General features: G+C 36.9%; 1 protein-coding gene across 1 annotated transcript in view; it reads right to left on the bottom strand.

Moving 5' to 3' along the window:
• Positions 1-15605, bottom strand: part of CDKL5 (cyclin dependent kinase like 5) — a 1714404-nt gene that overhangs the window by 529215 nt on the left and 1169584 nt on the right. Inside the window, exon 9 of the mRNA XM_044073061.1 lies at positions 6597-6699. Coding sequence (XP_043928996.1) covers positions 6597-6699 — 103 coding nt within the window. The remainder of the gene's footprint in view (positions 1-6596; positions 6700-15605) is intronic.

The raw sequence follows: 15605 nt of genomic DNA, 5'->3' as shown, positions 1-15605 counted from the left end.
TTTATATCATTCAATTCTTAGTCCTACATGCCTTAACACTACTACCAATGTACAAGCACATTTTAACAAGTTCACTCCAATTTTGCCAGCAGTGGCATTTAACTTTTCAGACTATGTTCTGTTTTTCCCTTAAGATATACACTGAAAGCATTCAATAATCTGGTTCAGAAATGAACTCTGGTAGCTAACCGTGTGGGGTATGGTGTCAAGAGATACTCACTACAAAACTGTAGAGTTGTGTAGTTTCTTGATACCTGCCCAACAGCCTGGATCCCTGTCAAGTATAAATGAAGTTAAGGGAACTGGCTTCTAAGCAAGATGAAAAAGAAAAGGGAAATGTGCCTGTACCACATTTCTAATGGTTATATAATTCTGACATGTCCACTGGTACTCTAAGATCTTTTGAGGGGATATACCACTACACCAGGGTCTTGGCAGACTATGAGATAATGGTGGTACAACCTATATTGTTTAAGTCTGATAATCCCTAACAATTTGTTCAAATGGGATGAGGAGTCCCATTAAGGCCATTCAAAATATTCTGCCAGTTAGCTTATGACTTCTGCAAAATGAATGCCTTCAGGAAAGGAATTAGATGACAAGGAACTGCCTTCATGATCATAGTCTGAATTTCATATGGAATTAATCGAGGTACACTCCTGAGTATGCTGTTCTTTGTATAAGAAGTTAAACTGAAGCCCCATATGCCTTAGTTGGTGATAGCTTAGGTAGATGTAAAAAGGGAATTGGGGTCCTTTACTTACATACAGAAATAACTTACTTACAAAATATTTACAAATATTTACATATGTACAAATATAAAAATATACAAATCTATTTACACATATTCATAATTTCCTTTACAATCATATTAAATTTTCATCCCTACTCGATCCCCACTCCTTTTTCCATAAACACCATCTGATTTTACTTAACACGGTTGCTAAATCCATTTACCATTAAACACAATTTCATTTATTCTTTCATCCATATAACAAAAAAATTTATCTATTCTTTTAACATATTCTTTACTTCTTTTCTTATAATTTTTGTCAACTTCTTTTATATGTACAAAAATCTTCTTTACTTACTTTTCCCAATAATGCTTTTACTCTTACATTTCAAAAACACGTGTTCTGTAGTTTCTCCTTGACAGTGTAAACATATTCTATCACTTTTCTTTGTACATGGCATATTTCATTTTACTGGCAATTTCTCTATTACCAATCTCCACAAAAAATCTTGACATTCTACTTTTTGATTACACCATTTGCTTCTTATTTTTATAGCTTTAATTTTTTTCATCTGTTAGATTTTTCCATGGCTTTACATAGTAGTGTTTTATCATAACATTCTTATACCATACTTTTCTCTTTTCAATATCAATTTTTATTTTCTACAAAATATTTTTTTCTTGACAACATTTTATTTCTTCATTCATACACTTTTTCTCTTTTACTCTTTTTACAACACCCCAACATTTGTCATACTACACAGTTTTACTATGAATTTCTCATTTTTTTCATTTATTCACTTTCACACTTTCTACAAATTTAATGAAGCAGCATAAACAATTGGGTTAATTAACCCTACATTTCCTTCTTTATTTATATAGAATACTCCACTTTTTACTGGGTTTAATCTAGAACCCTATAAAAATGAAAACAATATTCCTTTTCAGTTATTGCTGGCATCATAAATACACTTGCTAAGTATGCTATTTCCACATCAGTACTGAATTTATCAAATAAGCCCTTTTCTAAATTATAATTTATATGTTCACCAGGAAAAGACAGGTTTGCTTAATTTCTTTCACTGTTTTTCCTACTGAATTCTACTTAATCTTTCCTCCCAAAATATCACCTAAACCTTTACTTTTCTCTTTATTAAAGCCATGACTATCACCTATAGACACTTACTTGTGTAAATTACTTCTTTTATTCAAATTTTGTTTTTTGGAATTATTATAATGTCATCTGCATATATTAACAAAACAGGAATTCTTAACCCTTTAGCAGTTAATACCTCCTTCATTTTGTGATACACTTCACATGCTATCACATTCATAACTAATGCAAAGAGTATACAATTCATTGGGCATCCCTGTCTTACACCATTCTTCACAAGTACCTCTTCGCTTAACCAGCCATTTACAAATATTTTTAATTTATTTTTACTATAAGCTAACATACATAATTTCCTAACTTTCTCACTTACATTCTTTCATTATTACCCATAAGACTTCATGTCCAGTTTTATTCTAGTCATAACACCATCCACAACTTCTCTATCATTAATAATTCTTGAAAACCCTTCCCCTTTATACTATATATACTATTTTCTATAATATTTTCCATTTTAGTTTGAAATTTATTTTGTTTTATTCTTAAAGATCTTATAATCATTATTATTCAATACTACTGGTCTCCAGTTTTGTCTTCTATCATTCTTCTTTCATATGAATTAAGTATTCCACTACACAATTCTTTATGCATAAAGCCTTCATTTAACCATTCATTAAAAATCTTTAAAAAATATTTATTTTGCCAACCCTTAAATTTTTATACATTTCATACATTATTCCATTTGGTGCTGCAGCCAAATGTATATTTACGTCCCCTAATACTTTATCTAGCTCATTTAAAGAAATCTCCAACTATTCGTTTTCTTATTCACTACCTTCTTTTCTTCTTTAAACGTTTCTTGTACATACTGTACTATACTATTCATAATCATTTGCTGAGTTCTATTGCTCTGTTTATACTTTATCTCTTATTACCCTACCATCTTAATTTACTAATATGCTTAAGTAACTTGATACCTCTTCTCTTCTTCCTTGTAAAAAATATTTTTGTTTATATAACAATTCTTGCAATTTTCTTGATTTCTTTCATCTAATTCTTTTTGTCAAAATACTGTCATTATGTTGTAAATCTCCAATGCATAATTTGTTCTTTTGCATTTTTATTTCTCCTTTTCTCACATCATATTACCACTGCATAAAATGTTTTTGTGTATATATATATATATATATATATGTGTATATATATAGGTATATATACATATATATGTATATATACACACACAACACTTTTTCCCCTTAAATATCACCCACCATTCAGACCACTTATCTAAAATGTTCTCATGGTAATATGATCTGCTACTACCTTTCTATCTTCATTTCACACTTTCTCATTTATCCTTTTTATTCCTTTGCCTATTTGTATATATTTTTCCTTGTTTTCCTTCATCTCTAATCATATTGCAAGATGATTAGAAAATAATGTTTCAACTACCTCCTCTTCTGCTATAACTAAACCTTCTGATTCTATAAAATAATCTATTTCAGTTCTATGCATACCCCTTTTGTGTGTCCATGAAATTTTGTGCCAAAGTTTTAGCTTACCACATCTTATAACTAACATTTTTCTTATATTACTTCCTTTCTTTTTACATTTTCTCTTAATTCACAATTAAAGTTTCCTGTTATCATAATATTCATATTATCACGGCATAGTCTAAAATCTGATGAAATAAGCTTTCCCTTTCTTCACAATTAGTATATTCATACAATAGTATAATTCTATATACTTGTTCTTTTCATTTTAACTCTACAACAGATAACCCTCCCATTTTTGTTTGTTACATCTACTGTCTTTACTGTATTTCTACAGAATATGGCTATTCTAGAACATCTCTCATTTCCTAGATTCTTGATTATCTTTCCTTCCTAGAGTATCTGTTTGTAATCTTTCAATTGTTAAAAATCTTGTCTCTTCTAACATCTCTATCACATGTATTACACCATTACAAAGACTTAAACCTTGCCTGTGATATAAACAGGACCTGCTGGAGAGATAGGTATGTATCCCAGGGGCTACCCCGTCTATGGAATAGGCTCCCCATCTATGTGAATCAGAGTACCCTCCTAACCCAATTCAAGTGCAACTTGGACAACTGGATGAGGAACGGGAAATTCATCCCTGGTTTGGCACCTGTCTCTAATGGACACAGGTAGGTTCATTTCCCAGGCCCATGCTTACACTTATCAAGGGTATCAGAACTTGTCATTGATTTGGGATGTATGGCTAGGCTTAAAAAGGCCCTTGTGGTCGTTAGCCTAGTAAACATCTATGAACCACTCCAAAATCCCTATTTTTCTTAATATATTTTCAATACCATTCATATTTATAGAAAGCATTCTAAAATTTACAGTTTCCCTTTTCCTTAGATTCAGTTCATAGCTAATTTCTAGGCTTGCTTTCTAAATAAGCCATTCTAAGCCTAGCCAATTTCTCTCTCAAATGTGAGAATCAAACACTGCATTTTATGTCTGAGTCACCTTAAAACCACAGAACCAACCACCCATCATTAGCTATATTTATTCATTTTCATCCATTTCCTTTCCTTTTGTACTTATTCCTTTACATTTCTTGTTTCTGTCTTTTATCCTTTTACCAACAGAATTATTTTTTTATTATCTCCCAATTTATGAAGTAAGTTTTGAAAATGACATATTACTTTTCCTCATCTATTTTTTTCTTCTATTTCTATTACCTCTAAAAGTTCTTCATTTTGCTAATTTTCTTCTCTTTCTATTTCCCTATTTTAATTTTTGCAATCTATCCATAAATGGCCAATGTTGTTAACATTTATAGCATTTCAATTCATATTAAGTCCCATTCCCCCACAAATATAACATTTTCTTTTTTCAAGTTATCAAATATCATTCTTTTCCACAAAAAACATGCTTTGGGTTGTCCCCAATATTTTACAAAACCTATATTCCCCTCCACATTTATCATGTTTGCTATATGTATAATTTTTTCTCTTTCTATTTTAACACAGTATTACAATCCCAGCCACCAGTCCATAAACCCATTTTTGTCATAAACGTTTGCAATGTCCAGTACTTCTTTTCTTTAAATTTTTAAATGTCCTTTCAAAGTCTCTCCACTGAAAAAACCGTCTCAAATATAATGTCACAAAATGTCTCTTCGTTAATAAGAATAAATGCTCTTACATCATTTGCTTTTACACCCAAAGGAGCTATTAAATTGGGGTCTATATTAAAATCTCGAAGTCTGACAATATCGAATATGATATTGTCGACAGGAGAATACCAAAACCGCACTACATCAAACGTTTAAACTGAAAATCTCCGTAGGGGGAGATTTCCGTTTACTTCAATGTAGTGCGTTCTCGGAGTTCGTATATTTAAGTAGGGTGTGTGGTGGGTGCAGGGGGGCTTGCCCCCCTGCCTACACACTTAGTTTTTTTTTTTTTTTTTCAATTTAGTATTTTTTTTTTGGTTTCGATGGTTTAAGACTTCGATCACTAAAGTTCAATCTTTAGTGATTCGAAGTTTTAAACCTTCGAGATTATAATATAGACTCATTAACTTGTCCCACACTTCATACATGTTCATTTCTTTGACTTCTTTACTTTGAATCCTTACCACATACTTCTGTTTTTCATTTTATTCTGCCTTTTCTGCAACTCCCCTTCTGCCTTCTTTTACTTTCTCTGCATATGTTTTCGTTTCCATCTCACCACTATTCTTCAGGATCATCTCTGCAACCTCCTTTTGCATTATATACATAATGTCCCCTAGGAAACATCTCTCTCATTTTCTGGCTCACTCTACACCACCATTTCTTTAAGAAAATCATCCTGCAACCCTCCTGACTGGAGGGTTGTAATTTTACATCCATCATTTGCTGACTCATCTCCATTAAACAGATTTCTTTGAAACAATTCCTCAGAATCCTGCACACATCTCCAAGTCTCCTCCATTTTATCAATCACCTCCTTCGCTCTACATCTGCCTCCGTTTCTCCAGACTGCCTCTGTGCCTGGAATGGAAAGAGAAAGTGCTCCTCCAAAATGGGTCTCACTTGCAACGATGAGTACGGGAAGTTCCCAAATGCCTAAGCCAAATTACCCCTAGGCAGTATGAATATCACCTCGGGTATTCGGCAACAAGTCTACTGGAACTGAGGTGGTCAACAAAGTGTAAACAAACAAAATAAAAATAAATAAAATGACTGAAACGTGATAAAGATTAAACATTTTCTTCAGAAAAGCAGATGAGTAAATGAAACCTGTGGGGTCAGCACATGTCCATATCTCAATCTTGTTACAAGTGATGTAGTTCAGTAACAGGAGTTATTTTCTTTGGTCTACTGACTGAGCTATGTAATACTACACACCACAAGCTTTAATCTGTCAACACCAGACAACAGTGTACTCTAACAAACTGCAGATAACCCCAGATAGTTCCTAATCCATCTGTCAGTATATGCCTTGAAAAGGTTCGACACTTAGACAACTTAACACAAGCTTCGTGTTCCCTGGACCTAAACTTTACATTACAGAAATTAAAGGCTCTATTCCATCACCATAGTCGATGGACATTAAATTGTCTTTCATGTGAATCTATCTCTTCTGTTAGTGTCTGTTACTTCAAGAAGAATTTCAGAGCTACAATTAAGAATGTGCAAGCTTTCTAGCACAGTCTTCCACAAGTAATTTAAGTTAATCAGGAAAATCAGTGATCATTTCATCTACCCATTCCTTTGTTGTGTAATTCATACCTCTGTAGAAGCTTCCAACTCTTCTAGGGACTGTATCAGGAAACACATGTCTGTTTTCTTTTGCAGATGTTCCATCTTCTGGGTGAGGATCATATATTCCAGACTGAAATAAAGAAAGAAACACGTTCCTTTTAAGACGTTTTCTACTGTCCAGTTCAAAAACTGCACTACTGTTATACATCAATATGCATAACAACTGCTGCTGTATTATTCTTTAAAAAAACTTTAAAGCATACTCAGAGGTGACCTCTGCCGAACATACAAAGCTATGTCAAACCCAGAGCTGCTGGACATGCTCCACTTAAAGAAATCCCAGTCCCACCGAGCTACATGCTCCAGGGACCTAAACCTTGTCACCACAATAAACAGAACATGCTGGAGGGATAGATTCCTGCCCAGAGACTTCCCATACTCTGGAACAAACTACCTATCAAACAAAGCTCCTCATTAGCACTCTTCAAGAAAAATCTTGATGACTGGATGGGAGATAGGAAAATCACCCCGGGTATCACTTCTGTGGCTCTGCTCGATAGGGGCACAGGAAAACAATTTTCTTGGGTGGCAAAAGCCAGGGTACCTTTCTGGCTAGGCTTATATAGGCCCTAGGGCCAATAGCCTAGTACCTACCTATGAACCTACAAGGAAATGGTTTTGTGTGTTACATTTCTGGGAGAAAATCACTTGTGTTTGATGTAAGATAAAACAAATTAACATAATTTTCAAAATGTTCACCTCACCATCACACAATTTAATTAATTCACACATTTTTTGGTGCAACTTTTCCTATTGACAATTAGCTCCCTGCAAATGACTGGTCCAATTGCACCTCATGAGATGAGAGCTATTCCCAGCCCATTCGTTCCTTGTAAGTTGACAGCCGATTGCAAAGTCATCATTCCTGGCAGGCATTACTGTATTTTTACTATGCTACCTAATCTCGTCCTCATGTAATGAGGGTTTTGCACAACCACAAAATGACTGCCTTGGTCCTTGTAAGGAGGCATACCTGCTCCCTGACATATCTTCACTAAGGTTACCCTACTGGCTTGGATGGGCCTACCCACATCCTCTGGTGGAGCCAACATAGCCTTCCCTCTCAGGTGAGTGAGCTAACACAAGCTGCACATCCCTCACCCACCTTCTTCAGCACTTCCAGCTTCCCAAGTCACTGTCAAGGGTTTATTACCCCCTGCCACACAGCTGGGGCACCACTACACAACTGTTAATTTGCCACTGGATCCTGGTAACTAATATCCTTCAAAAAGTTGGTGTATGCCCTATTTAGTCAATTTTGTAGGGCGTGATATGGTCTTTAGAAGACTAGCCATGATACTTCTGCTTTACAGAACACTGTGTGAGATGTTGAAGCTGCTGCATCCTTCTTCCAGGACGCAAAAAAATCTAAACTATTACATACTGCATGTGTGCGGAAATGTTCTTTCCAACATTCTGCCGCACAGTATTCACCTTTGCTGGAATGGTCTTCAATATACCAACCTCTAACTAATTCTGTTGTGTCGGGTGTATTAAAGTGTTTCAGTACGAAAGTACAGTTGCACAAGTACTTAACTGTAACAGTAGATGTTTAAATTCCTCATGGCCTTATTCACTTTTTGGGCTATCTGTTAAGGCAACCCAGTACTGGCCAGCTTTTAAAAGCTCAGAGTCCCCTCTCTCTCGCTTCCTGTGACAGCTGATTTGCTGAGCATATCCTGAGAAAGAAGCCTACAGCTGTGATAGGAAATGAGTGCTCAGGCTTTTTTGTTTTCACAAAGAAGGAGATGAAAGTACCTGAAGCCAAAATCATTTAGCAAGAGTAAATCAGCAGCAAATCATAATACCACATAAAAATCAAATCCATCAACAACCAAATCAAAGAGGTTTAAACCCACCTCAACTATGCACATTCTGGGGGATGGCGAGGGGGTGCTGCTACTGAGGCAGCAAGGAATTTGAACATCTTCTGTTACATGTTTGTAGGACTTGCACAAATGTACTATGTTCATCATTCTCACTGCCTAAGTGGCATTTTGGGTATATTACCAAAGCCGACCCTAACTGGGTGGTGGACGGATAAAGACCCAGGAACTCCTGGATAATGGTCTTAGCAAAGTCTGCTCTCAACCTTGAAAAGAAAAACAGTTGTAGTGCTTTGTGAAGGTCTGAAGAGAAGATCAGGCTACTGCTCTCCAGTACTTCTAGAGTCCACCCCTTTCCAATATGCCATAAAAGAGGATAAGGAATTAGCTGAATGAGTCTTAACCTTACCTGGAAGAGATTTGGCATGGCAGGAGTAACAGAAAATAGCAGAAGATAACCATCATGCAGTAGTTTGCTTAGAAAGCTGCACTTTCCCAGCCCCCATGTAGCACACAAATAGCTGTTCAGCATTCCTAAAAGGCTTTGCTCTTTCAATGCAGTACCTAAGCTGCCTGTGTACAGCCAAGGTATTGCACAATCTTTTCTCCTTTTTTTGGCTCAGGATAGAAGACTGGAAGCTTGATGGCTTGACAAAAGATAAATGAAGAAACAACTTTAGGCATGTATGATGGATTAATGCACAACACAATACTGTCCTTTTAAAAATCAGATAGGGTTGACCCACCATGAGAGCCTGCAGCTCACAAACTCAGCTTGCAGATGCCAGAGCAATGCGTGAATCAGTCTTCTGAGTAATGAACCATAAATTAGTCTGACAGGCAGGTTCAAAAGCAGGTAATGGCAAATTTTCAAGAACAAAGTTGACATCCCAGGGAAAAGAAATTTGCTTTCAATGAGGTCTCATTTGCAACAACCCTTTCATAAGATGTTTGACCACAAAAAGGGATGAAAGAGGGTTATCCATGGGCAGAACAGCTGAGCTGGCTGCAAGATGCATTTTGATAGAAGTACAAGACAAACCATCTCTAAGTAACTCAACCAAATATTTCAAAACCAGAGGGTTTGAAACCCTTTCAGGACATCTGTTTTTGGCTACACACCACCTACAAAACCTCCTATACTTGTAAATGCAAAATATTCTAGTTGCGGGTTTTCTTGAATCCTTAAATACCTGCTGGACATCCTTATGGAGCAAGTGCCTAAAAGGTATCAAAATAGAATCATCCTGGCTGTCATTTGGAATTACTCGAAGTTGGGGTGTACCATTTGCCCCTGACGCTCTGTGAGCAGATCTACTCTGTGAGGTAGCTTATGGTAACTGCCCTTGGTCAATTCCATCAAAGGGGAGAACCAACTTTGCCTGGGCCAAAATTGGTTACCCCAATGATCTCTGGTAATTCTTTTTGAATCTTTGGAAATACCTTAGAAATCGGTGAAAAGGGTGTAAATACATACAGAAACATTCCCATGCATGCGAATGATAGAGTCTTTCTTCCAAGCTTGGCTGCAAAGATGTCGTGAACAGATTTTTTTCAGTTGTCTGTTTTGAAAGGAAGCAAAGAGATCTATGTGAGATGTTCCCCACATCATGATCAAATCCAGGAAGATCTCCATATAGAGCTTCCACTCATGATGGTCTGTATTGGATCTGCTTAGTCTGTCTGCCACTGTGTTTTGCTCTGACAGAATGTATGAGGCCAGAAAAGTCTGAGCATGCTGTAGAGCCAGCTCTCAGGCAATCACTGCAGACAGGCAAAGAGGGTATGACCTTGTACCTACTTACTTGTTCATGTACCACATCACAGCGGTGGTGTCTGTAACCACTAGAAGAGGATCCAGAGTTCATAAGTGGTGAAGAACTTTTAAAGCATGACTTACTGCCAACATTTCATAGGTTGGTACTAGGCTATCAGCCCTAGGGCCTATACAAGCCTAGCCATAACAATTCCCTGGCTATTTCTTCCCACATTATTTACTTTCCTGGACCCCTGTCTAGCAGGGCGACTGACGTGATCCCTGGGGTGAATTTCCTTTCTCCCATCCAATCGTCAAGGTTCCTCTTGAAGAGGTCCAAAGAGGCACTCTGCTTTACATGTATTTATGTTTATGTGCTTTGGCATGTCCTGATGACCTCGCAAGACTTGCACCCAAACTCCCATGGACACTGCTTCCCATGAGGAGTTCATCTGACAGACTGGGCTGGGGGGTCTGAAGAGAGAAAGGATATCCTAGATTCAAAGACAACTGATCCATCCACAGTGTAGTTCCTATTTCACAAATCCCAGTACTGGTACCTGGAAATCCAAGGGATGGAGGTGCTGGGTCCAACAAATTTTCAAGTACCACTGAATTTTTCTCATGTGTAGCCTGGCTAGTGGCATCACAAGGATCACTGATGCCATGAGGTTTAGAATTTTTCACAACTTGCTTGCTAAGGCCATGTCTAGAAATTCACTGATTAATCAGAACTTTGTCTTCTGTCAGGAAGGCCATCATTTTCATTGTGTCTGTCCAACACCCCAAGAAAACAATTCATTGAGAGGATGTGAGGAAGGACTTTTGAAGGTTCAATCTGAAGCCCAAGTGAAAAAAAGAAGGGAGGAAGGATGCAACCTTGTCTAAGGGCTTCAAACACCTGGATACACAATCTGCATAATTCAGCAAGTTGTCTAAATAAGGAAAAATGTGGATGCCTAGGGTTCTGCAATAGGCAACCACTGTGGCCAGTTACTTTACAAACACTCAAGGTGCAGTAGGTAAGCCAAAGGATAATATAGAAAACTGCAAAAACTAAAACCAGAACGAGAAAGACCAATGAAAACAACTAAAAAAAATGCAACTGCTGAAATGACACTGTGAAAATCCAAAATCTTTTAATGAAACTACACTTTCCACAAGACTAAAGATCACAAGTATAACAAAAAATGTAGAACAACATATAACATATAAACGCTTTTGTTCATTGTTAAACTTCTTCAGATATAAACCATAAAAATTCATGGATTTAAATAGCAGCACAACACATCTCATTGGTCCCTGGACTACCCACATCCTCCTTTTTCTTCATAACAGTAAATTTCTTTACTTAAAAAACTACGCTAATTTCACATTCATATTGATTTATTCCCCTCCTGGGGTCCAGTTAAATCAACCATAAAATTCCCTAATCACATCTTGTCCTTCCTACAATTTTATTTATTTGACATTTGTTGACTGGGACACAGCCCTTTTTCAACGGAGGCCCAGGGAGAAAAGCTCCACAGTACAAATATGTATATAAATGAAAATACAAGTTACAATAATTTTAAAATACAAAAAAAAAGTTAGCAAAAGAATAAAAGATAATCATACTGGTGGCATAGACATATGAAATATTAAATAGTGAAAATTCAGTATGAAAATTAGAAACAAATTATTGTTAACAGAAGGTAAATTTATTAGCAGAAGGTTAAAATATAGTAAAATTAAAGTCTAAAGCAAATAAGAGAAGAAAATAAGAAGAGAGTCAGGTAAATAAATAGGTAGAAGAAATCAGGTAAGTTGAAGAAGGAAATAGAGCAAAGGAAGGAAAATAAAGGATTAGGAAGGAGAAGGGAAAGGGTAAAGTCTAGAGTCAGGTAGGGTGGTTACAGTGACAAATGCAAGTGTGGTTTAGATATTCTTTAAGAGATCTCTTAAATTTGTAGACTTGAGGTATGCATCTCAGGGTCATGGGAAGCTTGTTTCATTGAATGGCGGGTGAGCAACTATATAGGTTCTGTCCAACAGATTTTTTAGGTTTATGAATCTGTAACAAATATTGAAAAGAGCTCCTTAGTGGTCAAGGAGGGATATAAAATTAAATTATCGAGGAGATGTTCGGGCAAGAAGAAGGTTTATTGATGATGGAATGGACGAGTAACTGAATAACTTTCAGTTTGTTAGGGAACTCTAGCCAATTAAGTAACCTGGGGGCATTACATTGATGTCATTTGGATGGCAGATTAGCAGCAAATCTAGCCACTTTGTTATAGGTAGTTTCAAGTTTAGAGCGAAGAGAAGACGGAAGATTAGTAAATATTTGTGAAATCTAGAAAAGGTTGGGAATAAGATGAGCATCGTTCAATGAGATTCTGGAAGTAGGGGTGAGGAACCTTTTGTTTCTATACAGACAGCAAAGCTTTTGAAGGGTTTTCTTAATAGAGTGCTATACGTGCAAGTCACATGTCAGTTGATCATCTATAATTACAACAAGGAGTTTAGTATGACTTATAGGGGTGATATTAGTATTGTTCAATGAAAGAATGTTAAATGAGGCCTTGAGGTGGTAGAGGGGTTCTGGGAGGAAGAGAAGTTGTTTTGTCTTTTTGAGATTTGAGCATTAGTAAGCCATGTTTGAGTGAGAGTGAGTAGTTCAGTAGGGTTACCAGCTATAGATTTAATGGCTGAGTCGTCGGTATATTGCATGAGGGAAGACTGAAGACAAGATTTGTGTAGTTCATTAGAAAAACATTAAAAAGAAGAGGTCCAACAATAGAGCCTTGTGGGACATCAGTTTTGATAGGGAGAAATGGAGAAAGAGCAAAAAGCCATTTAATGGACTGCTGCCAATCAGAAAGGTAGCTTTTAAATTAGGAGATAGATGGTGTGGAAAGGATGAGCTGGGATAGCTTAGAGAAAAGTATAGGATGGTAGACAATATCAAAGGTTTTTGACAGATCTAAGAAAAGACAGGACACAAGTTTATCATCATCTCTGGCTAGGGAAATGATATTGGTAAAGGAAATGAGAGCAGTAGAAGTGCTATGATGCGGGTGGAAGCCATGTTGGGTAAGGGTGATCAGGTTCCCTTGGGTGAGGTGGGCCATGAGTTGTTTGTAGATGCAGTGTTCGGGCATTTTAGAGAGGGGAGAAAGTATAGTGATAGATCAAAAGTTAGAAAGTTCTGTGGAATTTCCACCTTTGTGAATGGGTATAGTATAGAACTTTTTCCAAAGAGTAGGTACAGTAGATTCAGTGACAGAGTGGTTTATGAGGATAGAGACAGGGTATGCTACAGATGAAGCAGCAGTTTTTAGAAAGAAAGATGGAAGACCATCAGCTGATGGGGAGCATGTTTTAAGTTTGAGGAGAAGTTTTTAATGTAGCTTGTAGGAACTGGGTGTGAAGGGGGAGTTGTTGACTGGGAGCTGTGTGTGGTAAGAGATGTGATGGGTTAGAAGTCTGCATAAGTTTACTTATGGTGTCAATGAAGTAAGAACTGAAAATAGATGCAGTTTCTAAGGGTGTATTGTTAGGGCAGGGATTAGGTGTAGAGGGATTTCCTGGATAGAGAATTTGATTTATAGAATTCCAGAATTTTTTAGGATTTCTAGATTGAGTGGTCTGAGATTGATGGTAGAAATTTCTTTTATCATCGTTAATATTTTTTTAGTGAGATTACAAAGTTCTCTATATCACTGGGAATTTGAGGGAGATTTAGTCTTAGATTAGAGTTTCCAAGTGGAATCTCTTTTTTGTATAAAAGACCGAGTAGAGTTGGTTAACCAGGGGGAGTTGTGGGATTTAACTCTAACAGTTCTAGGAGGGGCAAGGGAGTTAAGTGTATTAAGGAAGATTAAGTTAAATTGAGATACAGCTTCATCAAGAGGTAAGGTAAAGAGGAAGAACCAATCTATACCGGAGAGAGCTTGATTAAATGTCTCAGGGTTGAAGGTAGTTCGTTTCCAGCATTCTTTGAATTTGTGGGGTCTGGAAATGTGAGGAGAAAAAATGAGGATTCATACAGGGCAGTGATCACTGATGGAGTCAGGTAGAGTGTCTGGGTTGTAATACATGTTAGGGTTAGAGACTAAAATCCACTCAATAAAACAACTAGTATTGGTAGGTTTGTAGTGGAAAGTGGGAGATTAGAAGTTGTGTACAGCCAAAAAGGTTAATGTAGTTGGTAGGGGAGTTAGAACAGAGAGCTGATGTTAACATCACCAAGTATTACAGTCTCACTGGGTATATGGTCTGACATCCAATTGAGAATCTGTTCAAGAAGGGATATGTTATCACCTGGTGGAATATAAATGGCAACAATTGTTATGCTTTTGTGAATGTTAGCTTTAAAGTTAGCAATTAGAAGTTCAGCAGGTTAAAGGAAGGAGGAGAGTTAACATGAAGGGTAGGGGAAATTAAGTCCAAGTACAAGAATAGCAACTCCACCTCCTTTTTTATTTGTTCTATCAAAGTATAGAATGTTATATCCTGGGGGGAGAAGTTCATTGTCTGTGTTGTGTTGTTTAAGCCAAGTCTCAGAGACAGCAACTATGTTGGGGGAGTATTGAGCTATCCATGAGTGAAATTCTGTTACCTTGTTAAGGATACTGTGGATGTTGATATGAGGAGAGTTGTTTTGAAATTTGGTTAGGAGTAAACAGAGGGATTTGTGGAGGAGTAGAAGATGCAGGTAGATTAGTTTGAGGACCAGGATTAGGGTGAACTTCTCCAAAGAGTAAAAGGGTGTTACAAATGTGAAGAGGAAATAATTTAAAGATATAGGGAGAGATATATTTTTGTTTTGTTCTGTAAAGTAGATAAATATTAGGAGGCAGTTTAATTTTGGGCAGAGTAAATTCTGTACAGGAGAAGAGTGAGGGAGATAAGGAATAGGAAAAGTGCGTTTCGAAGTGTGTAATGGTATGACAGGATATTGGAGAGCAGGGTAGGTGAGTTAGTTGAGTGTGATAAGGGTTCAGCTTGTAGAAAAGAAGAAGAGTGGAAATGATGAAGGGGTGTAAAGAGGATGAGAGAGAAGTAATAGGCATATTTTTAGTTTATGTCAATGAAATAGTGGATAAGAAAAAGAGGGAGTGTGAGTGAAAGAAAAACTGTGCGAGTAAAAGAAGGTGAAGAGTGGAGTGGGATAAGTAGAGAATAAAAAGAGTTAAGAAAGGGGAGAAGGGGAGTAAAGTGAAAGGAGGGGTGGTGGGAATAGAAAGGCAGAAAATAGTAAGAGTTAAAAAAGGTAGAGGGTAAGTAAGGCTGAGAGGGGGGTTCTGAATAAAAAAGGGATAAAAAAGGTTGGCTTAGGGGAGGGATTAAGGTGGCTAGTTAAGGAAAGGGTAGGAGGGAGCAAAGTGAGAGGAGGGGTGGAGGGATAGA

Source organism: Protopterus annectens, chromosome 5.part1 (assembly GCF_019279795.1).
Source record: "Protopterus annectens isolate FY-2018-M chromosome 5.part1, PAN1.0, whole genome shotgun sequence".
In the NCBI taxonomy this organism is placed as follows: domain Eukaryota; kingdom Metazoa; phylum Chordata; order Ceratodontiformes; family Protopteridae; genus Protopterus; species Protopterus annectens.
Note: the sequence above shows the minus strand (reverse complement) of the source record. Positions and strands in the feature narration are given on the sequence as shown.